The sequence below is a fragment of the Stigmatopora argus genome, chromosome 2 (genome assembly GCF_051989625.1).
Source record: "Stigmatopora argus isolate UIUO_Sarg chromosome 2, RoL_Sarg_1.0, whole genome shotgun sequence".
NCBI lineage: Eukaryota > Metazoa > Chordata > Actinopteri > Syngnathiformes > Syngnathidae > Stigmatopora > Stigmatopora argus.
Window position 1 is genome coordinate 21,993,020 of NC_135388.1, and position 22,854 is coordinate 22,015,873.

At 39.1% G+C, this 22,854-nt stretch overlaps 1 protein-coding gene across 6 annotated transcripts in view; it reads right to left on the reverse strand.

Annotated features, from left to right (window-relative positions):
- The window catches only part of LOC144070696 (uncharacterized), an 88,031-nt gene continuing 65,177 nt past the window's right edge, over window positions 1-22,854 (reverse strand). For 5 of the 6 annotated variants that reach the window (XM_077595124.1, XM_077595123.1, XM_077595120.1 and 2 more), the window contains 9 exons: window positions 18,392-22,852; window positions 14,289-14,362; window positions 14,048-14,075; window positions 9,507-9,653; window positions 5,567-5,683; window positions 4,485-4,579; window positions 4,130-4,222; window positions 3,934-4,048; window positions 1-1,144 (listed from right to left, as the gene is read on the reverse strand). In XM_077595124.1, the coding sequence (XP_077451250.1) occupies window positions 986-1,144; window positions 3,934-4,048; window positions 4,130-4,222; window positions 4,485-4,579; window positions 5,567-5,683; window positions 9,507-9,653; window positions 14,048-14,075; window positions 14,289-14,362; window positions 18,392-22,852 (5,289 nt within the window). In that variant the 3' untranslated portion in view covers window positions 1-985. Of the gene's footprint in view, window positions 1,145-3,933; window positions 4,049-4,129; window positions 4,223-4,484; window positions 4,580-5,566; window positions 5,684-9,506; window positions 9,654-9,887; window positions 10,054-14,047; window positions 14,076-14,288; window positions 14,363-18,391; window positions 22,853-22,854 lie in introns of those variants that run through there. The other variant, XR_013299432.1, reaches the window with a different exon arrangement.

Sequence of the window (22,854 nt, forward strand, 5' to 3'; positions counted from 1 at the left end):
TAATGAAGATAATCATCTCGCTTTATTCATATCTTTAGATATGTTAGTCGGAAAATTGTTCATTGTAACAGTATTGGACAAAGTGAAGCCCATTGTCATCAAGGCCAGCAGTTTTAGAAAATTTTAATTACCCGCACATTTTTCAGTAGTCTACTTTCTCTCCTTCACTTTCAAACAAGGAAAATTGCCCACACATGTGCACGCACGCATGCACACACACACACACACACACACACACACACACACACACACACACACACACACACACACACACACACACACACACACACACACACACACACACACACACACACACACACACACACACACACACACACACACACACACACACACACACACACACACACACACACACACACGCACGCACGCACGCGCACACACAAAGGTATCAAAACAGATAGATGAGAATGGTATAACAGGCATAAAAAAAGCTCACAACATCTTAAGTAACATGAGAACATCCTTTTGAACTCACTGCTGTTACGATTTAGTGCTTCTGTCAGTGAGATACGAATGCAGGAGAAGATACAGTGCATAGATTAACTCAGCATTAGAATTATGTGCAATCTATATACTAGAAGAGCAGGGTAAAACTGAACTCACACTTTAATTTGATAATTCATGAAACAGCCAGGTGTAGTGAACTTATTGTTGTTGCCAGAGCAATGAAAATGAGGGGTAAGGAGATTTACCATGAAAATGAACATTACAGTGATGGCGTAGAGATTTTGTTTTAAGATTTTTTCCATAGTCTCTTATTTTAATTTAATCCAATGTAATAATCATTATTTTAAAGCTTTTCATAGCATACCGTATTTGAAAAAATGATTTACAGCGGTCAATTTGTGCACCTATTAACATACTAGAAAATTTACATTTCATATCCCAGTCATCTAGGTAACTAACTACTCAGATGGTTGTACTATGTACTTTTGGAACAACGGCCAACTTGTCAATTATGACTTTAGAAAGCATGTGTAAGGCACATCAGGAAAAGCACATGAATTATAACCATGTAGGCCAAAAATAAGTAACGGGAGCGTGAGCGGCTTGTGAGCAGACGGGAAAAGTACAGGCTTCTTCCTCTAAACCAACGTTTGCATGCCACCATCCCACCTTTTACCTGTGAACACAATTAGTATACAAATCAGATTTTGTATGAGTGGAAAAAATACATTTTACTGTGATATAAACCCTTAGGGAAATAGAAACTGCTGTCATTGTGTGCCTGCAAACAATTTTTTTTAGACTATACGGCGCACGATCAATAAGCAAGTCTATTTTCATACACAAGATGCACCCGATTATAAGGCGCATTAGTGCATCAAAGTACCATATTTATTATTTTGTTATTGAATTTTAACAATATAATTACCGTTTCGCGTATTACCACATTTACTCGCATATAAGCCCACCGTGCGTATAAGCCGCACCCTTAAAATTGCCTTAAAAATATTGAATTTTACAATTTCTTGCATATAAGCCGCCCCCCTGATTCCTAATGTTCACATCCGAGCAGTGACGGGAATTAGTTTTTTTTCACGTTTTATGCAAAATACGTTCGTTTTTTTTCTTGAATTTCATTCATAGACGTCAAAATAAATTTATCTATCTTCTCTCTATTTTGAAATAAATGACAGTATCGGCCACATTCGCTTGCGTCATGACGTCATGGCGCCATTGTGTCATTACGTCATCGTGTCATAGCGTCTTCAACTTGCAGTTTCGTGCATGTTGTGTTTTTATGCGCATATAAGCCGTACCCTCGATTCAGTCATCATTTTTTGGTCCGACAAAAGTGGCTTATATGCGAGTAAATACGGTATTTTAAAAATGATTTTATACCTAGGGTTGATCAATAATGAATGTGCACTATGTGCACATTAGTTGACCACTATAATGTGGTCATGCTCCAACAAAATAGGTTCGAGGTCATTAAGCAATATAACAAGCAAACAATACAATACAAACAATGTGCACTGGCTTAAAAGGCGCTCTGCAAGTTTTGGGAAGAAAATAGTGATTTCCAGTGTGTCTTCTAGTCCAAAATTTATAGAAATGTCTTCATGATCGAGTTTGAAACAATTAGTTGCCACATTGACTTCACTACTGTGCAATCATGGCATATATTAGTATTAATAACGCGTATGCCTCACTAAAATCAACACGTGGTCAACGGCAGCAAACTGGCAGGAGAACCTCAACTGCTTAGATATTTTGTATTTTTATAATAGAATGCCTACTTAGGTTTCCAATATTCACTGTCCAACCTGATAAAACAGGAATGAATGCAGCCCCAAATCTACATTCCACCACAAAATGTCAAAAATACTAAACATGTTACGTGAATATTTTACATTAAAAACCTTTGCAAAGAAGCTAATTGGATTTTTTTTGTTTAGCGTAATTAAACTTTTTTTTTTAGAAATGACATAACATAATTCGAAATAGTTTTACGCACACATACAAGAGCAATATCCACAAGCAGTACTGTAAAGTAACCCTAATCTCCTCTATGGCACATTAAAAGGCACTTTGATCTACCAATCCCATCATGCATTTTCTTTTGACAACAGGGTTGACAGCAGAGTTTGTCAGTCTCTGCTAAGGTAAGTGAGAGATTTTTTCAGCAATGATGGCCAAATAAAGACTCTTGAGGCAAAGATTTTTTTCATTTACTCTTTGGTGCTATCATGTGGTCAATAATATTGAGGGTTCTAGAATGCTTGTGTTACTTTATAAAAAAAATGCAACCATTGCTATAGGCATCATATCTTATTTAAATTTTGAAATAATAATAATAGCTTTCCCACTGTGTTTGGCTTTAAACAGCTTCAACTACAAAATGTGGGATGACTAATTGGCATGATTACTAAGTGATTTAACAGATTTTGATAATGTAACGTGACCCTGGCATATCGAGGCGCATCGTATCGTAAGTTAAGTACATATGTTGTACCGACCATAATATTGGCTTTACCACATTGCATGCCATGTCAGATTCTAGATGACGCTGCCTTCTTTGCTCATGGTGAGGTCTGCATTATTACCTCAATGCTCTTTGTATAGATGGGAAGTAAATATGGCTGCACCACTCTCCATTTGCACCAAAGAATAAAGGTGATCTGTAACCCATTTATTGTGGCGTACAATGAGCAGGGGTCAATGGTTTAACCACAGCGTTATGTTCACCAATGGATCAAACTGTACAAAACTGGTGTGGAGAATAAGGACTGAGCAGGACGCCAGGCCATACACTACTAATGCAAACACTGAACAAGTCCATGCCTTGATTCTGAATAACCAGCGACTGATTAGTAATACGCAAATTTGTCAGGGTTCTGCATACAAAATCGTGCATAACAAGCTCAACCAAAGATATTTTAAGGTGCCATCGTTTTGGCACAATTCAACAGCCGAAGGGGGCGGCACATACGTGATTTGATGCTTAACTGAAAACTTTATTTTCTGAGGGTATCATAACGCTTATGCAATGATGAACCAAATGCATTGAAAAGCAGGTCGACGGCTTTTGTTTTGTTATATCAAATAATAAAAGTGCAAATTCTTATTGACCTACCCTTGTATATATGGTTTATTTTAATATTAGAAACTCTTCTATAATATGTAACCTTTGAATATATTTAAGTTTAACATTGGTTAAAAACAGTAAAAACTTTGATGCAACTGTATGATTTCCTTTAGACACAAATAGGAAGGACAAATATGGATTTATGGTAGAAACTAAAAACTTAAGCACAAAGATCCAGACAATGCTGAGATTTCAACAACCATGGGGAGCCACATATATTTGGTGATATCAAATAAATATGCGAGTTCAGCTTCTTGTGGCATTCTGGCAAAATTTAATGGCCCAGGTCTGCTGTAACATCATATAGCTATACGCTCTACCTTCCGGGTTATCAGAGGCTGATTCGGGTTGAGGCTCACAGCTTCCCACTCGGCGTCTGATTCCAGTTCGATAGTGAAGTCTCTCTGAATATCTTGAGACAGACTTGAACTGATGCTGCACAACATAACATTTCCATTTGAGTACTCCTAAACTGCAAGCATGTGACCATTGGTACATGATATGTTTGAGACCCACCTCTTTGTGCTGGCCTCAGCAAGACGCAATGCGGCTTCAGCTGTTTCCCTTCTGCATTGTTCATCTGCCAGGCTTTGCTCTAATTCAAGTAACCTAAAAGTGAAAGAAAGAAATATCTACAGCCACGGTCAGCAAACTCACTTTCCGTGATGAAAAAGCAAGGGTTTTTGTTTAAAATGAATAAAACAAATTGAAGAAATCTTGTAAGATTAAAATTGTATGAATGTAGGAGAAAATGGAAAGGAAAAATCATTCTGCCAAATCACAAACTGTGCTAAACAAGTGATTTGCTATCACAATCTCTAGAGCGACAAGTCAAAAGTCACAGCAACAACACTAATTCTGGTGGCCCAACCTTTCTTGGAGGTCGTGCACTTCAACTGTCTGAGCAAGAACTGTGCTGTTTCTCTCCTGAGGGGCTCCGGGAGCCACCTCTGCATTTACTGACCCCTAAAAAAAGGAAAACAATACACCTATTACAGAGACTGGTCAAAAGAAAAATTATTGCATTCGTACATATATTTTTACTTACATAATTTTGCAGTGCTGAATTCAAGTGTGACCTTAGAGTTTGTCTATAGTGTTTTTTTAATTTATTGCAATTTAATATTGAAATTCTTAGTGCAATACAAAATTATTGTGAAGTGTTATTTTTAAGAAAGACGGTGCAGAGCTGGCACAAAATTAAATCTGTTATGCCATGTTTTACACAATTGAAAACACAAGAGAACAACAATAGAGATAGTGTGATGTTCCATATTGCATTGCCGCTGAAGTGTTCCAATATATGTGAAAGCTAATGTTGAAGACAAATTAAAAATGTTTAACTATGCAAAGCACTGAAAAGTTAAACTGAGTTTGATTTATTCAATAAAAGGGACAATACATGTTAATGAACATTTACATAAAAATATGTAAGATTATAGCCAAGGGCTAATTTCCATCTTTAGTCCCTTAGGCAGGTTGATGTTAAAAACAATAAGGCAATAGTAGAAAGGAAGAAATAAAACAGGACAAAAGACTAGAAAGCAGCATAGAAATGACAAGATATACACAACTTGCACAGGTCTAGGCATTGTTGTGATCACAATGGTGTTCATCCAGCAGCCAGGCTTTAAGATGATTAGCAAAGAGGCTCAGCGACGGGAGTTCAGGTATGGTATTTGGTATTGAGTTCCAGGTACGTGAGGGACGAACAGAGAAGATGGTATGGCAGACTTTGTATAAAATACCAGTAATGCAAGAATTTGAAAAGTTTTGATCGTATGAAAACTAAAGCACACCAGATGGCTGTTTTACAAAAATTCTATAGAATTAAAAAAAATGCAACAGGAAAGTTTAAAAAAAGGTTGGTCAATGTTATGTTTTGTTCATATTTAAAAAAAAAAGAAATTCAAGAAAAAAAAATCATTGAAACCTTACATTCATGAACTTTACCTGTGAGTGCCTTTGGCTTTCTAGCCAATGGCATCGATTTTGTGTGTCCATCAGGGTTTGCGACATGGCAGCCAGCTGGGCTGCCACAGCAGCCTTTTCCTCCATTGTCTGCTGAAGCTGCGCACATGGACGGGAACATGAGAGATTTTCCATTTATTTCTAAACTATACTATTTTACCTTGGTCAGCTAGTTCATTGCTCTGAACATAGAACAATGTGGCTTAAGATCAACTGTATCTCAATTTATTGCAGTGATTTATGCTTACTGCTAGCCACCCGGGGGAGCGACTGGCTAGCGAGTTGGCCTCATAGCTCTGGCGTCCTGGGTTCAAATCCGGGTCACGTCCACCTGTGTGGAGTTTGCATGTTCTCCCCGGGCCTGCATGGGTTTCCTCTGGGTACTCCGGTTTCCTCCCACATTCCAAAAACATGCATGGTAGGCTGATTGGACACTCTAAATTACCCCTAGGTATGGGTGTGAGTGTGCATGGTTGTCCGTCTCCTTGTGCCCTGCGATTGGCTGGCCACCGATTCAGGGTGTCCCCCGCCTCTGGCCCGGAGTCAGCTGGGATAGGCTCCAGCACCCCCCCGCACCCCCGCAACATATATATATGTATATATAGATATATATCTATATATACAGTGGTACCTCGTGATACAACATGCTCATGTTACGACGAAAATTTCGATCGAATAATTCGCTCGCGATACAATTAAAATTTCGAGATGCGACGAAGCCAGGTGGCCATGACATGAGAGGCTGTTTATCATTGTAGCGCACTGTCTTTCTTTGCCGCATCTCTTTTGTGTATAACTACTATATCTACGAGGACTGAACGATTTATCCAGACTAGTTTCGACCAGGAAACGCACAACGCGCATGCGCGGGCAAAAAGAGGGCTTTCTGGGTAATGAAGTATAGTCGTGCACACAACACCAATAGCCAATGGCACCCTCAGAATAAAACTTCATTACCCACAATCAATACGTGGGAAGCTCAGCTATTGCATTTCCTGTTGTTATTTCTATGGAAAAAAGGTCCCGCGATCGTTCTTTAAAGACTATTTCTCGTTGGCAAGTGGTCGTGCGTTATCCTATTGTGAGGACATTTGTGTGCATCATTTTCGGAATATTTTTAAGGAAATACAACAGCAAACAGTCCATCGATAGCGAACGTGAGGGTGGAGGCGTGGCAAACCGCTAACCCGGAAAACGAAGGTAACAAAAGACAAAACTAGAATTGAGTTTTGTGTAAAGTTACATTAAACGTATGTTTGAGTGTGTCTGTATATATTTATCCAAGTTAATTTAAATTTGTTTGTTCGTTTACGAGTGCGTTGTTGCCATGGATAAAGTCCCCCCGAAAAACCCCCACCTCCGCCTCCGTGTGTGTCGTTGTCTCTCCCCTCCGCGAAATGCGTCTAATTTTACATCTATTAAACACATTTTATTACTATTAAACCACTCGTTATTTATTACTTTGTCAATATATGGCGAATTAGAAGAAATACAACTTTTTCCAATCCAATATCCTGTTTTTGGTGTTTTTTCAGAGGGTTGGAACAAATTAATTTGTTTTCAATTCATTTCAATGGGAAACGTTCGCTCGAGTTACGAAAAGCTCGACATACGATCTCAGTCTCGGAACAGATTACGATCGTATGTCGAGGTAGCACTGTTTGTATGTATGTATGTATGTATGTATATATGTATATATGTATATATGTATATATGTATATATGTATATATGTATATATGTATATATGTATATATGTATATATGTATATATGTATATATGTATATATGTATATATGTATATATGTATATATGTATATATGTATATATGTATATATGTATATATGTATATATGTATATATGTATATATGTATATATGTATATATGTATATATGTATATATGTATATATGTATATATATATATATATATATATATATATATATATATATATATATACACACACACATACACATACAGTTGTGTTTACATACACTTGTGAAGAACATAATGTCATGGCTCTCTTGAGTTTCCAGTTATTTCTACAACTCTGATTTTTCTCTGATAGTGATTGGAACAGATACTTCTCTGTCACAAAAAAAACATTCATGAAGTTTGGTTCTTTTATGACTTTATTATGGGTGAACAGAAAAAAGTGATCAAATCTGCTGGGTCAAAAAGATACATAAAGCAGCGCTAATATTTGGTAACATGTCCCTTGGCCATTTTCACTTCAATTAGGCGCTTTTGGAAGCCATCCACAAGCTTCTGGCAAGCTTCTGGTTGAATATTTGACAACTCCTCTTGACAGAATTGGTGCAGTTCAGTTAAATTCTTCAGCATTGTCCACAAGTTCTCAATGGGGTTTAAGTCAGGACTTTGGGAAGGTCATTCGAAAACCTTAATTCTAGCCTGATTTAGCCATTCCATTACCACTTTTGATGTGTGTTTGGGGTCATTGTCCTGTTGGAACACCCAACTGCGCCCAAGACCCAATCTTCGGGCTGATGACTTTAGGTTATCTTGAAGAATTTGAAGGTAATCCTCCTCCTTCATTATCCCATTTACCAGTTCCATTGGTAGCTAAACAGCCCCACAGCATAATACTACCACCACCGTGCTTGACGGTAGGCATGGTGTACTTGGGGTTAAAGGCCTCACCTCTTCTCCTCCAAACATATTGCTGGGCATTGTGGCCAAACAGCTCGATTTTTGTTTTGTCTGACCACAGAACTTTCCTCCAGAAGGTCTTATCTTTGTCCATGTGATCAGCAGCAAACTTCAGTCGAGCCTTAAGGTGCCGCTTTTAGAGCAAGGGCTTCCTTCTTGCACGGCAGCCTCCCAGTCCATGGAGATGCAAAACACGCTTGATTGTGGACACTGACACCTGTGTTCCAGCAGCTTCTAATTCTTGGCAGATCTGCTTTTTGGTGATTCTCGGTTGAATCTTCACCCTCCTGACCAATTTTCTTTCAGCAGCAGGTGATAGCTTGCCTTTTCTTCCTGATCGTGGCAGTGACAAAACAGTGCCATGCACTTTATACTTACAAACAATTGTTTGCACTGTTGCTCTTGAGACCTGCAACTGCTTTCAAATGGCTCCAAGTGACTTTCCTGACTTGTTCAAGGCAAGGATTCGCTTTTTCAGATCCATGCTGAGCTCCTTTGTTTTTCCCATTGTAGCGTTTGTGGGCGTTTGCATCCAATGAGCCCCATTGAAATGGACTTAGAGAAGTCACCAGCTGTAGTCACTCAAAATCACTCACAAGAAGTTAAGAGGCCATGCTATGAAGCTCATTTCACTGACACAACTTTCTAAGTCACCAAAATTGCTAATTCGTGTTGCTGTATGTATATTTTTGACCCAGCAGATTTGATCACTTTTTCTGTTAACCCATAATAAAGCCATAAAAGAACCAAACTTCATGAATGTTTTTTGTGACAAAGTATCTGTTCCATTCACTCTATCAGAGAAAAATCAGAGTTGTAGAAATAACTGGAAACTCAAGAGAGCCGTGACATTATGTTCTTCACAAGTGTATGTAAACTTTTGATCACAACTGTGTGTGTGTGTGTGTGCGTGTGAGTGTGTGTACGTGTATGTACAACACGGTCTACGCATCAATAAAAGCCAACAATGGCCCTGAGCAGTTTCACTCAGCGGACGTGTGAGTGTATAAGAGTTTGTATGTACATGAGTTGCATTAGGAAGGGATGTCAGTCAGGGTCTTAACAAGTTCTCCAACAAAACAAAATAAAAGTACGGCAAATTTGGAGCTTTTCTTTAGCCTAATAATTAATAGGGCATTAAGTATGACTAAATAATAATTCGCAGTTTGTATTTAGGGAATTTGAGCAACAATTTAAATGGTAATGATCAATAACCTTCCAGGCGACCAAACGACCGAGTACCCAGCTGTTTCATACCTTTGAATGAAGTTGCTGAAAGTACTGGTCTTGTTGCTGGATGTCCCACAAACAGCGCTGTAACTCTTTGTGAAGTTGCATACGCTCTGTTTCCAGTCGTTTCACTGCTCCATCCAGTTCACCTTGGCTCAACGGATTTTCAGTTTCCTATTTTTTTTTTTTAACAAACATATGAAGAGTGATGGAAGAATAATCATGGAATGGGTTAAAAAAAGGAAACACTTAAAAGATTGAGGTGAAGCCTTCTAAGTTATTGTATTTGAGGGGCAAGGATATAACCACTAATTTCAAATGCCCCTAGATTGGTAAGACCCTAAATGTTCAGAGGTCAAGCTTGTTGCATGAAATTTTGCAAGTCTTTATGCAGAAAGAGCAACATGCCTTAACACAATTGAATTATTGCATGGAGTGCAAGTTTCTGAAACCTCAATCATTCATCAAGTACGCCAAAAATCAATAAAAGCCTTTAGGATTCCAAAGTGGTCCTAAAGGGCCGCTGGCTTTTGTTCCAACCGATCCACCAAAGACAGTTCAACCAATGAAGTTCCTGTGGAAACAAGTAGCACCTTGCTACAATCAATTGGTAACACTTGTTACACACCAGATTGGTGAAATTGTGTCATCTTGTTTGGTTGAAAAAATAAAATAAAAATCAGACATAAAAGCAATCCTGTACCGACTGCGGCCCTTTGTCGAATAGTTTGGAATTGATTTCGTAAAAACTTGTAGATGCTGGAATGCCAAATCCTGCCGAACAAGGATCTGTTACTTTAACATCACAGTTTGCTGGAACTAATTTGGCGCAATCCTTATGTCCTAATTGACTTGGCCACAGTTGTCGAGTATTACTTTCAAGGGTGTGTTGTGGGAAACGGCCACATGATGCAATCTCTCCCCAAATATGTTTTAGCAAGATGGTAATTGCTTTGCATTTGTGTGTACGAAAGCCGGTATAAAATGCCACGCACGTTTTGCCTGCAAGCATGCAGTTAAAGACAAAAAGATGTGATTGAATCACGCACAGACAAGCACAGATTATGGGAAATAATTACCAAGGCTATGCTAGATTCAATACTGTCAAGTTTTGCGGGAGTGTGGTCGGACCCAAACACAGGGAAGCAGGCAAAGACAGGGAATAGAGTGCACTAACAAATATTTTAAGAAACGAGGCAACGTTCTCAAAAAATAACTGACTTCAAAAATCAAATCACAAAATCAAACCTGATGGGGAGATGTGGGGAAACGAGTATCATAGGACATAGGACAGATAATCCCACAAACACTGACCAACACAGGGTTTAAATAGAGAGCCATGGGTTGACGAATAAATCAGAAACAACTGGGTCACACAAGAGACATCAAGCAGGAGATACACCAAGGGTGGGGAAACAACAGGTGAATTCAATGGGGAATCACAGGTACAGGTCAGACAGGGGGAAAACATGACAAAACCAAGCTCTAACATAACCCCCCATCTAAGGAACGGATTCCAGACGTGCCACAGAAACAAAACCTCCAAACACCAGGCGGGGCGGGTGCAGAGGGGCCCCAAAACAGTCTGGTGGACGTCAGGGCTGATCTGGCCAATTCTGCGGTCGTCAGGTCCGGTCCACGAGGAAGCGGAAGGCTGGTCGGTCCCATTGTCGTCCGGTTGGGCCCGAGAGGAAGCGGGAGGCTGGCCGCCCCAGTGGTCGTCTGATCCGGCCCACAAGAAAACAGCGGGTTGGCCAGTCCGGCGATCGTCTAATCCGGGGTACAAGGAAGTGTCCGTTTGGACGTTCTGATGATCATCTGGGCAGTTCCGCGGGGAACCGGCAAGGCGCCTTGCCCTGAATGGTCTCTGGAGGGATGAGTGGGATGGCACAGGCCACCTTGCTTTGAAGGGTCTCTAGAGGGGCGACAGCGATTCCAAGGTCCCCTCTCCCTCAACGGTTTCTGGAAGCACAATGGCGATTCTGTAGGTCGCCTTGCCCTGAACAGTCTCCTGAATGCATGATTGGTTGCAGTGCGCCTTGCTCTAGGAGCAGGATTGGTCGCAGGTATCAGGGGCCCCGTCGATTAAGTTGCCGTCATCAGGGCCCCCGTCGTCCAGGATGTGGCCGCCTAGTGATGGGATGGGCGCTTGAGAATGGGGCGCCGGCACGGGCGCCGGCGGGCGTTGCATGAGAACAGGGAGCAGGAACAGGCACTGGCGAGCGGGGAGCTTGATCTGGCACTGGCACTGGCACTGGCGAGCGGGGAGCTTGATCTGGCACTGGCGAGCGGGGAGCTTGATCTGGCACTGGCGAGCGGGGAGCTTGACCTGGCACTGGCGAATGGAGTGCCGTCTCGGGAGCTCGGGCGGCATGACTGTCGTCGTCCTCTGCGACTCGGGAAGGGTCACGCTTCCGTGTTCCCCCCAAAAAATAAAAAGACGACTCCCTAGTTGAGGAAGTCACCGTCCAAGTCTGAGTCCAACAGGTTGGCCAGCTCTGGACCGTTCTCTTAATCTGAAAAGTCAACTTGGTCCAACTTTTGTCCAACTTGGTAAAAAGCGTGGATAGATGGAGGGCGGAGTTTGAACCTTATGTTCTGGTGGAGAGCACAGTTAGGATAGCTTGAGCGAGGTGAGAGGAAAGTAGTCGACAGGTGGGTGATGGGCAGGCTGTCATCGGCACTCACACCGATGGTTTCCCGCTGGGACCATAGCTTGGTTGATTGTCCTGTCAGGTTTTGCGAGAGTTTGGTCGGACCCAAGCGCAGGGAAGCAGGCAAAGACAGGGACTAGACTGCACTAACAAAAACGTCAATGTTCTAAAAAAAAAACAAGACTTCGAAATCAAATAACAAAATCAAACCTGACAGGGAGAACGTGGGGAAACGAGGATCACAGGACATGGACATGAGCATGACAAACGCAGATAATCCCACAAGGACTGACAAACACACAGGCAGAGCTGCCAGCCTCCATCGACCCCGTTTCAGGAGTAACCTTGTCCCATTTAAATCGGCAGAACTCTTCCATCTGGTGGACAAATTTATTCATTGCAATTGGGTCAGGTAACGCTGTAAAGTGCAGGGTTAGGGGGAAATTAACCACCCTGGGCCCGGTTCTGATGTTTAAAAATACCCAGTATTTGTATTTAATCATTAAACGCTGTTTTCGGCTGGATTTGACCGAATTTGAGAGCACTTTGAGCCGTTTGGCGAATGGACGTATATGGACATTTTTGGCCTCCATCGCGACATTTTACCGAGGAATTCACTTCCCTGGGCTCGGTTCTAGTGTCCAAAGAGCTCCAGTATTTGTATTTAATCATTAAACGCTGTTTTCGGCTGGATTTGACCGAATTTGAGAGGATTTTGAGGCGTTTGGCGAATGGACGTATATGGACTTTTTTTGCCTCCATCGCGACATTTTACCGAGGAATTCACTTCCCTGGGCTCGGATCTAGTGTCCAAAGAGCTCCAGTATTTGTATTTAATCATTAAATGCTGTTTTAGGATGGATTTGACCCGATTGGTGTCATTTTACGGCTCGGTTCTGTTACATCTGCCCGCCCAAGAGTGCTTATTCCCGGGCTGCCATGCCCGCCTAAGAGTGCTTATTCCCAGGCTGCCATGCCCGCCCAAGTGTGCTTATTCCCGGGCTGCCATTGACGGTAGACTAATAAATTGAGAGTGATGAGCGGCAAAGGGAAATGAATCATTGATTTTTTACTATAATTTGGACAACGCCGGCCCGGATTAAAAATCCTAACGGGCCGTATATGGCCCGCGGGCCGAGGTTGAAAAACTTGTACACACACGATCCGGGGGCGGGGCAAGCGCGCGAATCCCGTTTCGGCAAAACCTCCGTTCGGCCAAACGTTCATTCGGCCGAACGGCCGTTTGGACAAATGAACGTTCGGCGAAACGTCCATTCGGCGACCTGTCCGTCTGTCAAACGTCCGTCGGCGAACCGTCTTTCGGCGAATCATCCGGTCACGTTTTTCATTTGATATGAGTGATTTACTACAGTGGCGGCCCGGGGGCCAAATCTGGCCTGCCGCATCATTTCGTGCGGCCTGAGAAATTAAATTATGAGTGACGACTTTCTGTTTTAGGATAAAATTCAAGTGGAGGTTATAGATGTAAATTGAAATTTCTGATTTTCCCCTTTTTAAATCAATAATTGCAATTTTTTCTTGTTTTTAGTTCAAAAAGCATTTTGTAAAATCTTTTTAAAATATTTTCTGTTTTCCACTTTAATATTGAACGTAAACAAATATTTTGTTTCCTTTTGAAATGAAAAACAAATGATTAAAAGACGTTTTCCCTTACGAAGAAAATAAGCTCAAATAAACATTGTTTTCGATCTATAAAAAAACAGAATATTCAGGGCTACTGATCCATTTCTTTTAATCCGATTAAAAAAAGAAAAATCTAAATATTATATCTAAAAAGGTCCGGCCCACGTGAAATCGAGTTGACGTTAATGCGGCCCGCGAACCAACATGAGTTTGACACCCTTGCCTTAAAAGGACATGCCACAAAGTCTGATTGAGCAAGGTTAAACTTACCTTGATTTGCTGCATATTGGTTTCCAGTCTGCAAACAGTAAATAACATTTAGTGCTGTATTTGTCTGATATTTGCTACAGATGGTTCAAAACATTATTCAAACATTTTGGTACAGAACTATGCAGAGTAAGAAAGACTCGATGAAATTTGCTCATGAAAGAAATGTTATCCACAATTGGGAACCAAGAATTCCACTCTCACTAAATATATGTAATTAAAAAAAAATCAAATTAACTTTTACCTTTGAACAGCTGCTTCTTTCAACATACTACTGGTTTCATTCTTAGATATCAGTGGAGGCTGTAACTCATTCATCTGCCAGAAAAACAGTAGACAATTTGTTGTTGAAATGCTTCTGAAAATGCTTTGCAACACTTTTATGGACAATTTGTTTTGGCATGACACCATGCAGTAGTTTCAAGATGAGTAGAGAGCTGGATGTTCTGGGCTTGCAAATCCCTGATTGATTCTGCATGTCAATGTTTTTGTAATTTTCAAGGATCACACTTTCCAAGTATTCGCTTTCATTGTTCACCTTGTCTGAAATCCCTTGGACATTATCTAGCTCTATTTACAGTAGACCCTTATCTTCTAAAATTTTAATGTTCTCCTTGAGACTTCTCATTTCTTGGCTGTGCTTTTTCATAATATCTTTCAGCTCATTGATCACATCATCTTTCATTCGCAACTGTAACTCATAACTACTGTGCATCTTTTCAATTCTTTTCGAAAGACGTATATTTTCTTTCCACAAAATATCATCGCATCGCTTCTTCTGTGCCAAGATATTTTAAATTGATTTCCAGGTCCCGATTGTCTTGGTTTAGTCTTGAAAATGAGGTTGTCGAAGCAAGACATTCCACATTCCTCTTTTAATGATGCATTTTCCATCAAAAGTTATTTCCATGAGACTAAGGCTGCTTGAAGTTTCATGGTTAGAAGTATTATTTTATTATGGTTATCCTGATCACTTACTTTACCACAATTGTCTTGGGATTTATGAAAACAGTCAATTTCTCTTTTCATCCTAGTAATGGAAATGTCTTGGTTTGTTCTTGGTTAAATGCAACAGATGTGAAACAATCAGCTCTTCTTTTTTTTTTTTTAAATCTCAGACTCATCATTCTTATGTTTCACAGTTGCTTCAATTTGTATAGTAGAACTGTGAGCAGAGGTCATTTCATTTTCATTTGCGTGTCTGTGCTTGATGGACGTCTTAGATGTCTTCAAACATAATTTATTTTAAATGCTTGCACTGGTTTAGCTGTGTATAAAGAGTAACTAACTCAGTCCTCAGGTCATCAATTATTTGCAAGGCAATTGCATTGTCTTGCCTCATTGATGCAACATGTATAGTTTTTCCAGTACAGTCCAACTCTGATGTTTCACACATCTTGGTTAAATTGTATTTCTTCTCACAGTCGATGCTGTGTCTCTGCCAATACTTTCTGGATGTCTAACATTTCATCCAAAATAGTTTTATTTTGCTTATTTTGTAATATATCCTCAAACATTTTAAGACAGTGGATATTTCTCAATCGTTTCTGTCCTATTTTTTTAACTACACTAGGAGCTCTTTCAATGACACTGAACATTTTCGAGATCTGAGGACACGAGATCCTCCAAGACTTTTTGGATATTTGTTTCTGTTCTTTCCTCCATTAACAAAAAAGTATTGTCTTTACTTTCCGAACGTGTTTGCAAGGTTGGTATAGAATGCCATTGCCTCATGCTCTCTGCCCGAGAAACTTCATGCAAAGTGTCATCCTTCTCCTGGACAATCTGTCTTAAAGCCATCAGTTCCTCTAAATTAGACAAATATGTTCTATTTAGTCAGCCCACTTCCGCTTGTTGGTCGTTACATTTTATTTGGACTGCATTGAACTCATTTGTCTGCTGGCAGTGTTGTTCAAAGAGAGCTATGTAGTCAACTTTGAGTTCATTTAATTCTTTGGTTAAATGATTTTCCTTTTCTTGAGCTTTATTCAGAGTCTCTTTTCGTGTTAGTAATGCAGCCTTTGTCTTTTTCAGCAGTATTGCCTTTTCCTGATTTACTTGTGTGAGCTCTTTCTCTAACTCCTCAGTGTTATCCGTGTTGAAAGATCTCTTTGAATTGACCTTCACATTCCTTAATTTTATGCTGAAGCGCTTCAAACTTTTCCATCATTCTCTTTTTGTTTTGTTCAAAAGTATTTTTTTGCTCAGCAGAACTTCCCTCAAGCTGCTGGATAATGACACTTTCACTTGTCAGTTGCAGACTCTTTCATTCGGCTTGCAGTTGTTCAGCCAATTTATTGGTTTGAATTTTGTAATAATTTATCTCCTTTTCTTTATCAAGTCATTCTTTTTCAAAGAGAGAAAACCTCTTCATAAAATGTTGCTGTGGACTGAGCTTGTGTAGTTTTGACTAGTTCTCTTAAAAAAAGTGTAATGCTTTTGCTGTCTGAATTTTTATTATTAATTTTTTCAAACTCTTCAATTTTTTTCAACAGATCCTTTTCAATAGGGAGCAAAGCTTGATTTTTTTTCTTGGCTCCACTTTTTTATTCTTTATCCTTGTTATTTCACATTTTAGGTCATTATTTTCATTGAGAAGCTCAAGCTTTTCTAATTCTAACTTCTTGATTTTATTCTCCCTTAAAGATGAATTACATTCTTTTAGCTGGAGACAAACTTCCTCATACCTCTTTGTGTATGTGTGGTTATCGTGTTGTAAGATTTCTATTTGATTTGATAGACACATACCGTATTTTCACACCTATAAAAAGCAGCGCCCTAAAGGGTGTAGTCTCAGTTGCGAGTGTGTTTAGTTTTTTATCAATACATGGGTGTTTCGTTTTAAAGGGTGCGCTGCTATGGTTGTGCTAGCATGACACAAAGCATAGCACATAGCATGTGTGCTATGTGCTAGCACGACACAGCATAGCTAATAGCATGCATGTTAGCGTATGTTGTAAAAAGGGCAATAGAAGCAAAACTGAGTTTGATTTTGTTTTATTGACATAATGTATATTCGCGAAAATATAAGTCAAAGTATTCAAACACCTACAAATTTGTCAAAGTCCTCATCGTCTGTATCCGACATATACAGTTGGCCAACAATGCTGGGTTCCATAACATTGTCAAGGTCAGCGTGTTCGTCGTGGCGTTTCGTAATAGTGATTCCAGCTTTGACGGAAGCTCAAACTACAGTACTCGCCGGAACTTTCTCCCGGGCATCGACAATCCATTCCAAATCGTCACGTAACTCATGCGGCGCTGCCTGCCTTTGTATTGAACCTATATGTTGGCGGCCATCCGACATTCATCACTCCCAAGCCGCTCGCAAAGCTGTTCCTCCTCGCTGTTCATCGCAATAAGTAGTGTGTTGGAAAAAAAGAAATCCAGTCACACAAGTGGTCAGGGTCATACAAAAATTTGAATTTAGTGCACAAACAAGGCGCACCGACTGATTGGGCGCATCGATGATTTTAGAGAAAAATTTAGACTTTCAGGTGTGAAAATACGGTATTTTCCTTACCAAGTTTCACTCTTTCATTTAAGGCAGACTCCATGACGTGGGCAATCGATGCAACCTTTTCATTTTGCTGAGCTAGCCCAAAAACAAATTCCTTTTGTTGAGTTATCTGATTTTTCAATGAATTGATATGCTCATCTTTTGCTTTGAGCTCACTATGTAAAAATGTGAAAGAAATCCCCTTTTCTGTTTCACTCTTGAGTGGAGTTTGTAAAGTCTCAATTCTGTCTTGTAAAAATGTAATTCCTCGACTTTTTTTCATAATTACTTGTCTTTTGGCCATCAATTGCCTTTTACATTTGTTGAATATCTGTTAAAGTATTGTCATACTTTTTTTTCAAACCACCTACTTCGACATATTTCAATTTGTTTTGTCCTCAATTAAAGTGGCAACACAATAGCACCAGAGCCATTAATTTTTGCTAAAAGTTTTTCTAATTCTTGCTCTACAGCCCCGAGAGCCTGTTGCAAAATATCATTTTCATTATCTTTTTCCTTCACCAATGACCTTTTCAAGTTGTATGCTAGACAGATGCCTGAAACTCTTTAGCACTCAGTAGATTACCTCTTTCAATAGCAGAGAATGTTACAGACAGTTTTAATTGCAATCTTTACTGTCCAGGTCTTTTTTTAAAAAAGAATTTACCCTTAACATCTTTAGATGTAATTTCATTTTCAACATTATTTAATTGTTCTACAATTAGTTTATTATCTTGTTTTTCTTTATCTAGAACTAAAAGCCACTCTTTTTCAGTGTCCTGCAGAATTTGCTCTACCTTATGAATATTCTCTTTTAGTCGAGAAATTTCCTCATCTTTGGCACTAACCTTTATTTGAAGGATTTCCTTTTCATGCACCATTTGCTGGATGCTTTCATTCATGCTGGTGGACTGTTGCTCCAACTGAACCTTGAGCTCCTTCTGGGCTTCCCAAATTTGATGATGTTGCCTCTCCAACTCTTCCTTCTCTGCAAGATGTTTTCTAATATCTTCAGCTAAGCGCATATTTTCATTATTGGCAGCAGTGAGAGACCTTTGGCGCTCTATATTTGACAAACTAATTTCTTCACTAAGCTTCTTATTTTGCAATTCCAGTTTCTGTATTTCAGAAAGAAGGTGAGATGTTTGTTTGGCTTGGGCACTGTATTGATTGTTAACTGCATGTAGAGCCACTTCTTTTTGCTTGAGGTTCTCTGTCAACGCATTCATTTGCGCCACAGTTTGAAGATGTTCAGCTTTTAGTCTTTCGATTTCAATTTTCAAAAGAGACACACTTGCTTGATGAGAGGCAAATGCTTCATCCTTTTCTTTGGATGTCTTAAAATGTAGGTTCTGTGCCTTTTCAAGCTGATGTTGGAGTAAAGACAGATCACATCTCAAATTTTCTACAGCAGCATTGGCCGTGTCATGTTCATCTGATAGAGTCTTAAGGGTTAACACTTCATCATTCTTTTGAGAAAGTTGTTTTCTCATTCCGTGGAAATCTTCCAAATTGGATGCATATTTTTCCTGCAGGTTAATGAAGGCCCTTTGTATTTCTTCAGCTGATTTTTTGTGGTGTGATGCGTCAGCAGAGAGCATTTGCATTTGGCTCTGCAGCTTTGTCACTAACACTGTGCTTTCCATGAAATGAGTTTTAAAAAGCAACAACTCATCAGCTGTTCTCTGTAAATCTTGAAGGGATTGTGATTGTTCTGTAAGATTATTTTCTTTTTCTTGCAGTTCTTTTTTCAAATTGTCGGCTTCTACTGACTGTATTTGGAGAGTATTGTTAATCTTAGAAGCATGTTCTTCCAGGTGTGAAATGTGGTCTTTTAACATCTCACACTCTTTTTCCTTGTCTTGAAGATTACAATCCAAATTTTCATTTACTAATGATATGTTTCTTTGATTTTCAAGATTACACTGCTCCTTTCTCTCCAATACATCTTTTAATGTGGATGACTCTGAGGTAAGACTTTGGACTTGATCTCTGAGTTTGCATACAGAATCTTCAAGTTCGGTATATTGAAGCCTTAAACTACACATCTCATTATCTTTCAGTTTAATCTGCTCTTCCTGTTCAGAAACCCTTCTATCAAGTTGTTTCAGGGAGTCATCTTTTTTTTGGATGGTTACAATAAGATGCTCGTTTTCGGACTGTGCAGTCTTTAGTTGCAGCTTTCCATCATTAAGGGCTGTTTTTAGACATTTAAGTTCTTCGTCTACTTCGGAAACCTCGACCAAAGATTTCTCCATATCAAATTTTAATTTTATATTCTCATCGGTCTGTACTTGAATGGCATCTTTTAATTCAATTAACTCAGCTTTCATTTCCTCCTTGTCTTGGATAAGCTGACAATTTTCCAAAGTGAGCATATCTATGGAACCCTTTGAGTTGGTCACTTTAATATCCATCTCCACTAAGTTTTCTTTTATGGCTAGAATCTGACCCTCAAATTTAATAATGGATTCACTACGTTCATTTAGCTCTTCTTTTTGGAGTTCACAATTAATTGTTATATCTTTTAACATGTGTTCCTTTTCTTCTAATTGTTGCTTTGTTATCAAGTATTCTCGCCGGGATGAGTCAACCTCACACTGCATCTGTGAGATCAGGTCTTTCTGCAAAGTGATTTCATTCTGATGACCAATGCATTCAACTGATTTCTGCTGAATCATTGTATCCTTCTCAATTAGTCCTGTTTTCAAGACACATTCCTGCTCTTGAAGCATAGCTATCGTGTCCTGCAATTCCCTTTGCTGCACCTGGTGGGCATCAATGAGAGAATGCTTTTCAAACAAGATTTCTTCTTTCTCAACCAATGAGTGGTTTAGCTGATTCATTTGAATCTTTAGATCATGAATTTGCTCTCGCAATTTTTGAATATATTCACTTCTTTCGTTCAGTGTTTCAACAAGCGTACTACATTCATTTGTTTTGTCAAGCAAATTTTGTTCATTTGACATTTCCTTTTCATGCAGGACCGTCTTTGCATTACGTAGTGAATCAATAAGCTCATTTTTTACATTTAAAAGTTCATTAATCATCTTCTTGTCATTTGATATTTGTACTTCAAATTCACATTTCTGTACTTTGAGTAGACTAATTTCAGTGTTTAATTCAGAGGCCAAAGAAATGTTCTGCGCCAATTCTTTTTGTAGCTGTCTATTGTCATCTGCGAGACAAGTTACTTTCATGCTGAGACTGGAGTTCTGCTCAACAGTGACTTTGAGTTCTTTTTCAAGCTTGGAAAGACTGAGTATTTTGTTACCAAGCTCATTTTCTTGGGTTTTTAAAACTGTTTGAAGGTTTTGGTTTTTTTCTGCCATTTTATCCATTTTAGTTTTAAGTGTTCCCAACTCTGTTTCCTTAGAGTTTGCTTCTGATTTGAATTTTCTGGACTTCTGTTCCAATTCATTTATTTCATTTTTTAGAGCTTTCACAGTCAGGTTTACATCATCAAGGTTATCTTTGAGCGTTTGGCACTGCTGTGCCATATTTTTCACCTCAGTTTCTCTTTCTTTGAGATCCTTGCAAAGTTGAGAGTGTTCTGAATTAAGTGACTCAACTTCCACTTGAAGCTTCGATACAGAAATCTTTTGCAAAAAAGTTTCATCATGCAAACTTTGACATTCTTGCTGTTTTTCCTTCAAAGCTGTATCCTTCTCCAATAACCCAGACTTTAGACTTAAGTCCTGCTCTTGAAAAAGAGAGATAGTTGCTTTGAGTTGTTTTTGCTCAACATTTTGAGTCTCTAATTCTATTTCAATATCACAGATAATCTGCTGTTTTTTTTCTATGACAAGGTGCAATTCATCTACTTTACAAATGTATCCCTGTAATTGTGCTTGGAGTTGTGTGATGGAGTCGTCCTTCTCTCTGATTAATTGGTTGAGATTACTGCACTCATTTGTTTTTGCCAGAACAACCTCATTGTGCGAGATAATGTTTTGCTCAAGATTTTTCTTTAAATCACTTGTCAGTAAAATTAAATCATCTTTATTTTTTTCAAGTTCACGAATAATAATGTTGTTTTGTGAATGTTGTGATTCTAATATTGATAATGTGGCATGCAAAGAATCTCTTTCGGCTTTCACTTCTAAAATTTTCTTTATGCTCTCTGTTACTTTCAGTTCAAGTCGTTTGTTTTCTTGCATTAATTTTTCCATTTCCCTCTTTAGACTGTTGTTAAATTGAAGACTAGATGTAACGCTTTCACTTAGTTGCCTTCCATTCAAATTCTGTTGTTCAAGATTTGCAGTGGCCTCTATAAGATTTCCTTGCAACTGCTTTTTTTCAGATTCCATACGGTTTAAGAGGTCATTAATTTTTGAGATGTTTCCTTTTTTCTCATCAAGTTCTTTGCACAGTTTTTGATTTTCCAAAACCACAATCTGCAATTCAGCACTATAACTCTGTCTCTCATCCACTGCCTGTTTCTCACTTGCCTTCAGCTGATTTTCCAGTGAGGCTATGATTTCCATGCATTGTGCCTTCTCTTTTAGGACATTGTCTTCGCTCTCTGCTCGTTTCTTTAATTCTTCAGACATCAATTCTATGTCAGAATTGCATTTTTCCAGCTGAGATAGGAGTTTGTTCTTTTCTTCCTTTAAAGTTTTCAGTTCTTGTTCATTTGTTTCTGCTTCATTAAAAGTATTTTTCTCATTGTTAGTATTTATTTCCTTCAGCTGGAAAATGAGTTTATCGGACTCTTGTTGTCTTTGGGTCAGCTGTTCCCGTAATGAAGAGACAATTCTTTCATATTCAGAAAGTTGAGTACGGAGGCTCAAAATCTGTTTATCAGACTCTTCTTGGAGGTCCTGAATAGTTTTCTTATCCTCTTTGGCCTGTATTATTAGGTTATGATTTTCGACTAATTTAGACTTGATTTCTTCTTTGGTTTTGTCTAACTCCATTTCAATATCCTTCATATTTCCGACAAGCTCCGCTAACTTATTTTTAAGGGTTTGCTGATCTGCAGTCTGGGAGTCTTTAATAATTTGGGCCTCTCGATCTGTTGCCTTTGTCAATGCATTTTCTACTTGAATTAAATTTTCTTCTTTGAAATGAAGCTCTCTTTTGAGAACTGTAACCTGTTCTGCGTACTCCAACATGTTGGCATTGAGTGCTTTTTCTTTTTCCAACAAAACATCTTTTAGATCATCGATTTCCCGCTCACAACTTTGAAGATCATGAATGAGTTGGGCCCTTTCTTCCTGGTGTGATATGTTTAGTTTGTCTAATTCCTCATTTGTTTGATCAAGTTCAGTTTGTAATGTGCCTATGAAGTCCTCTTGCTTCTGAGTCT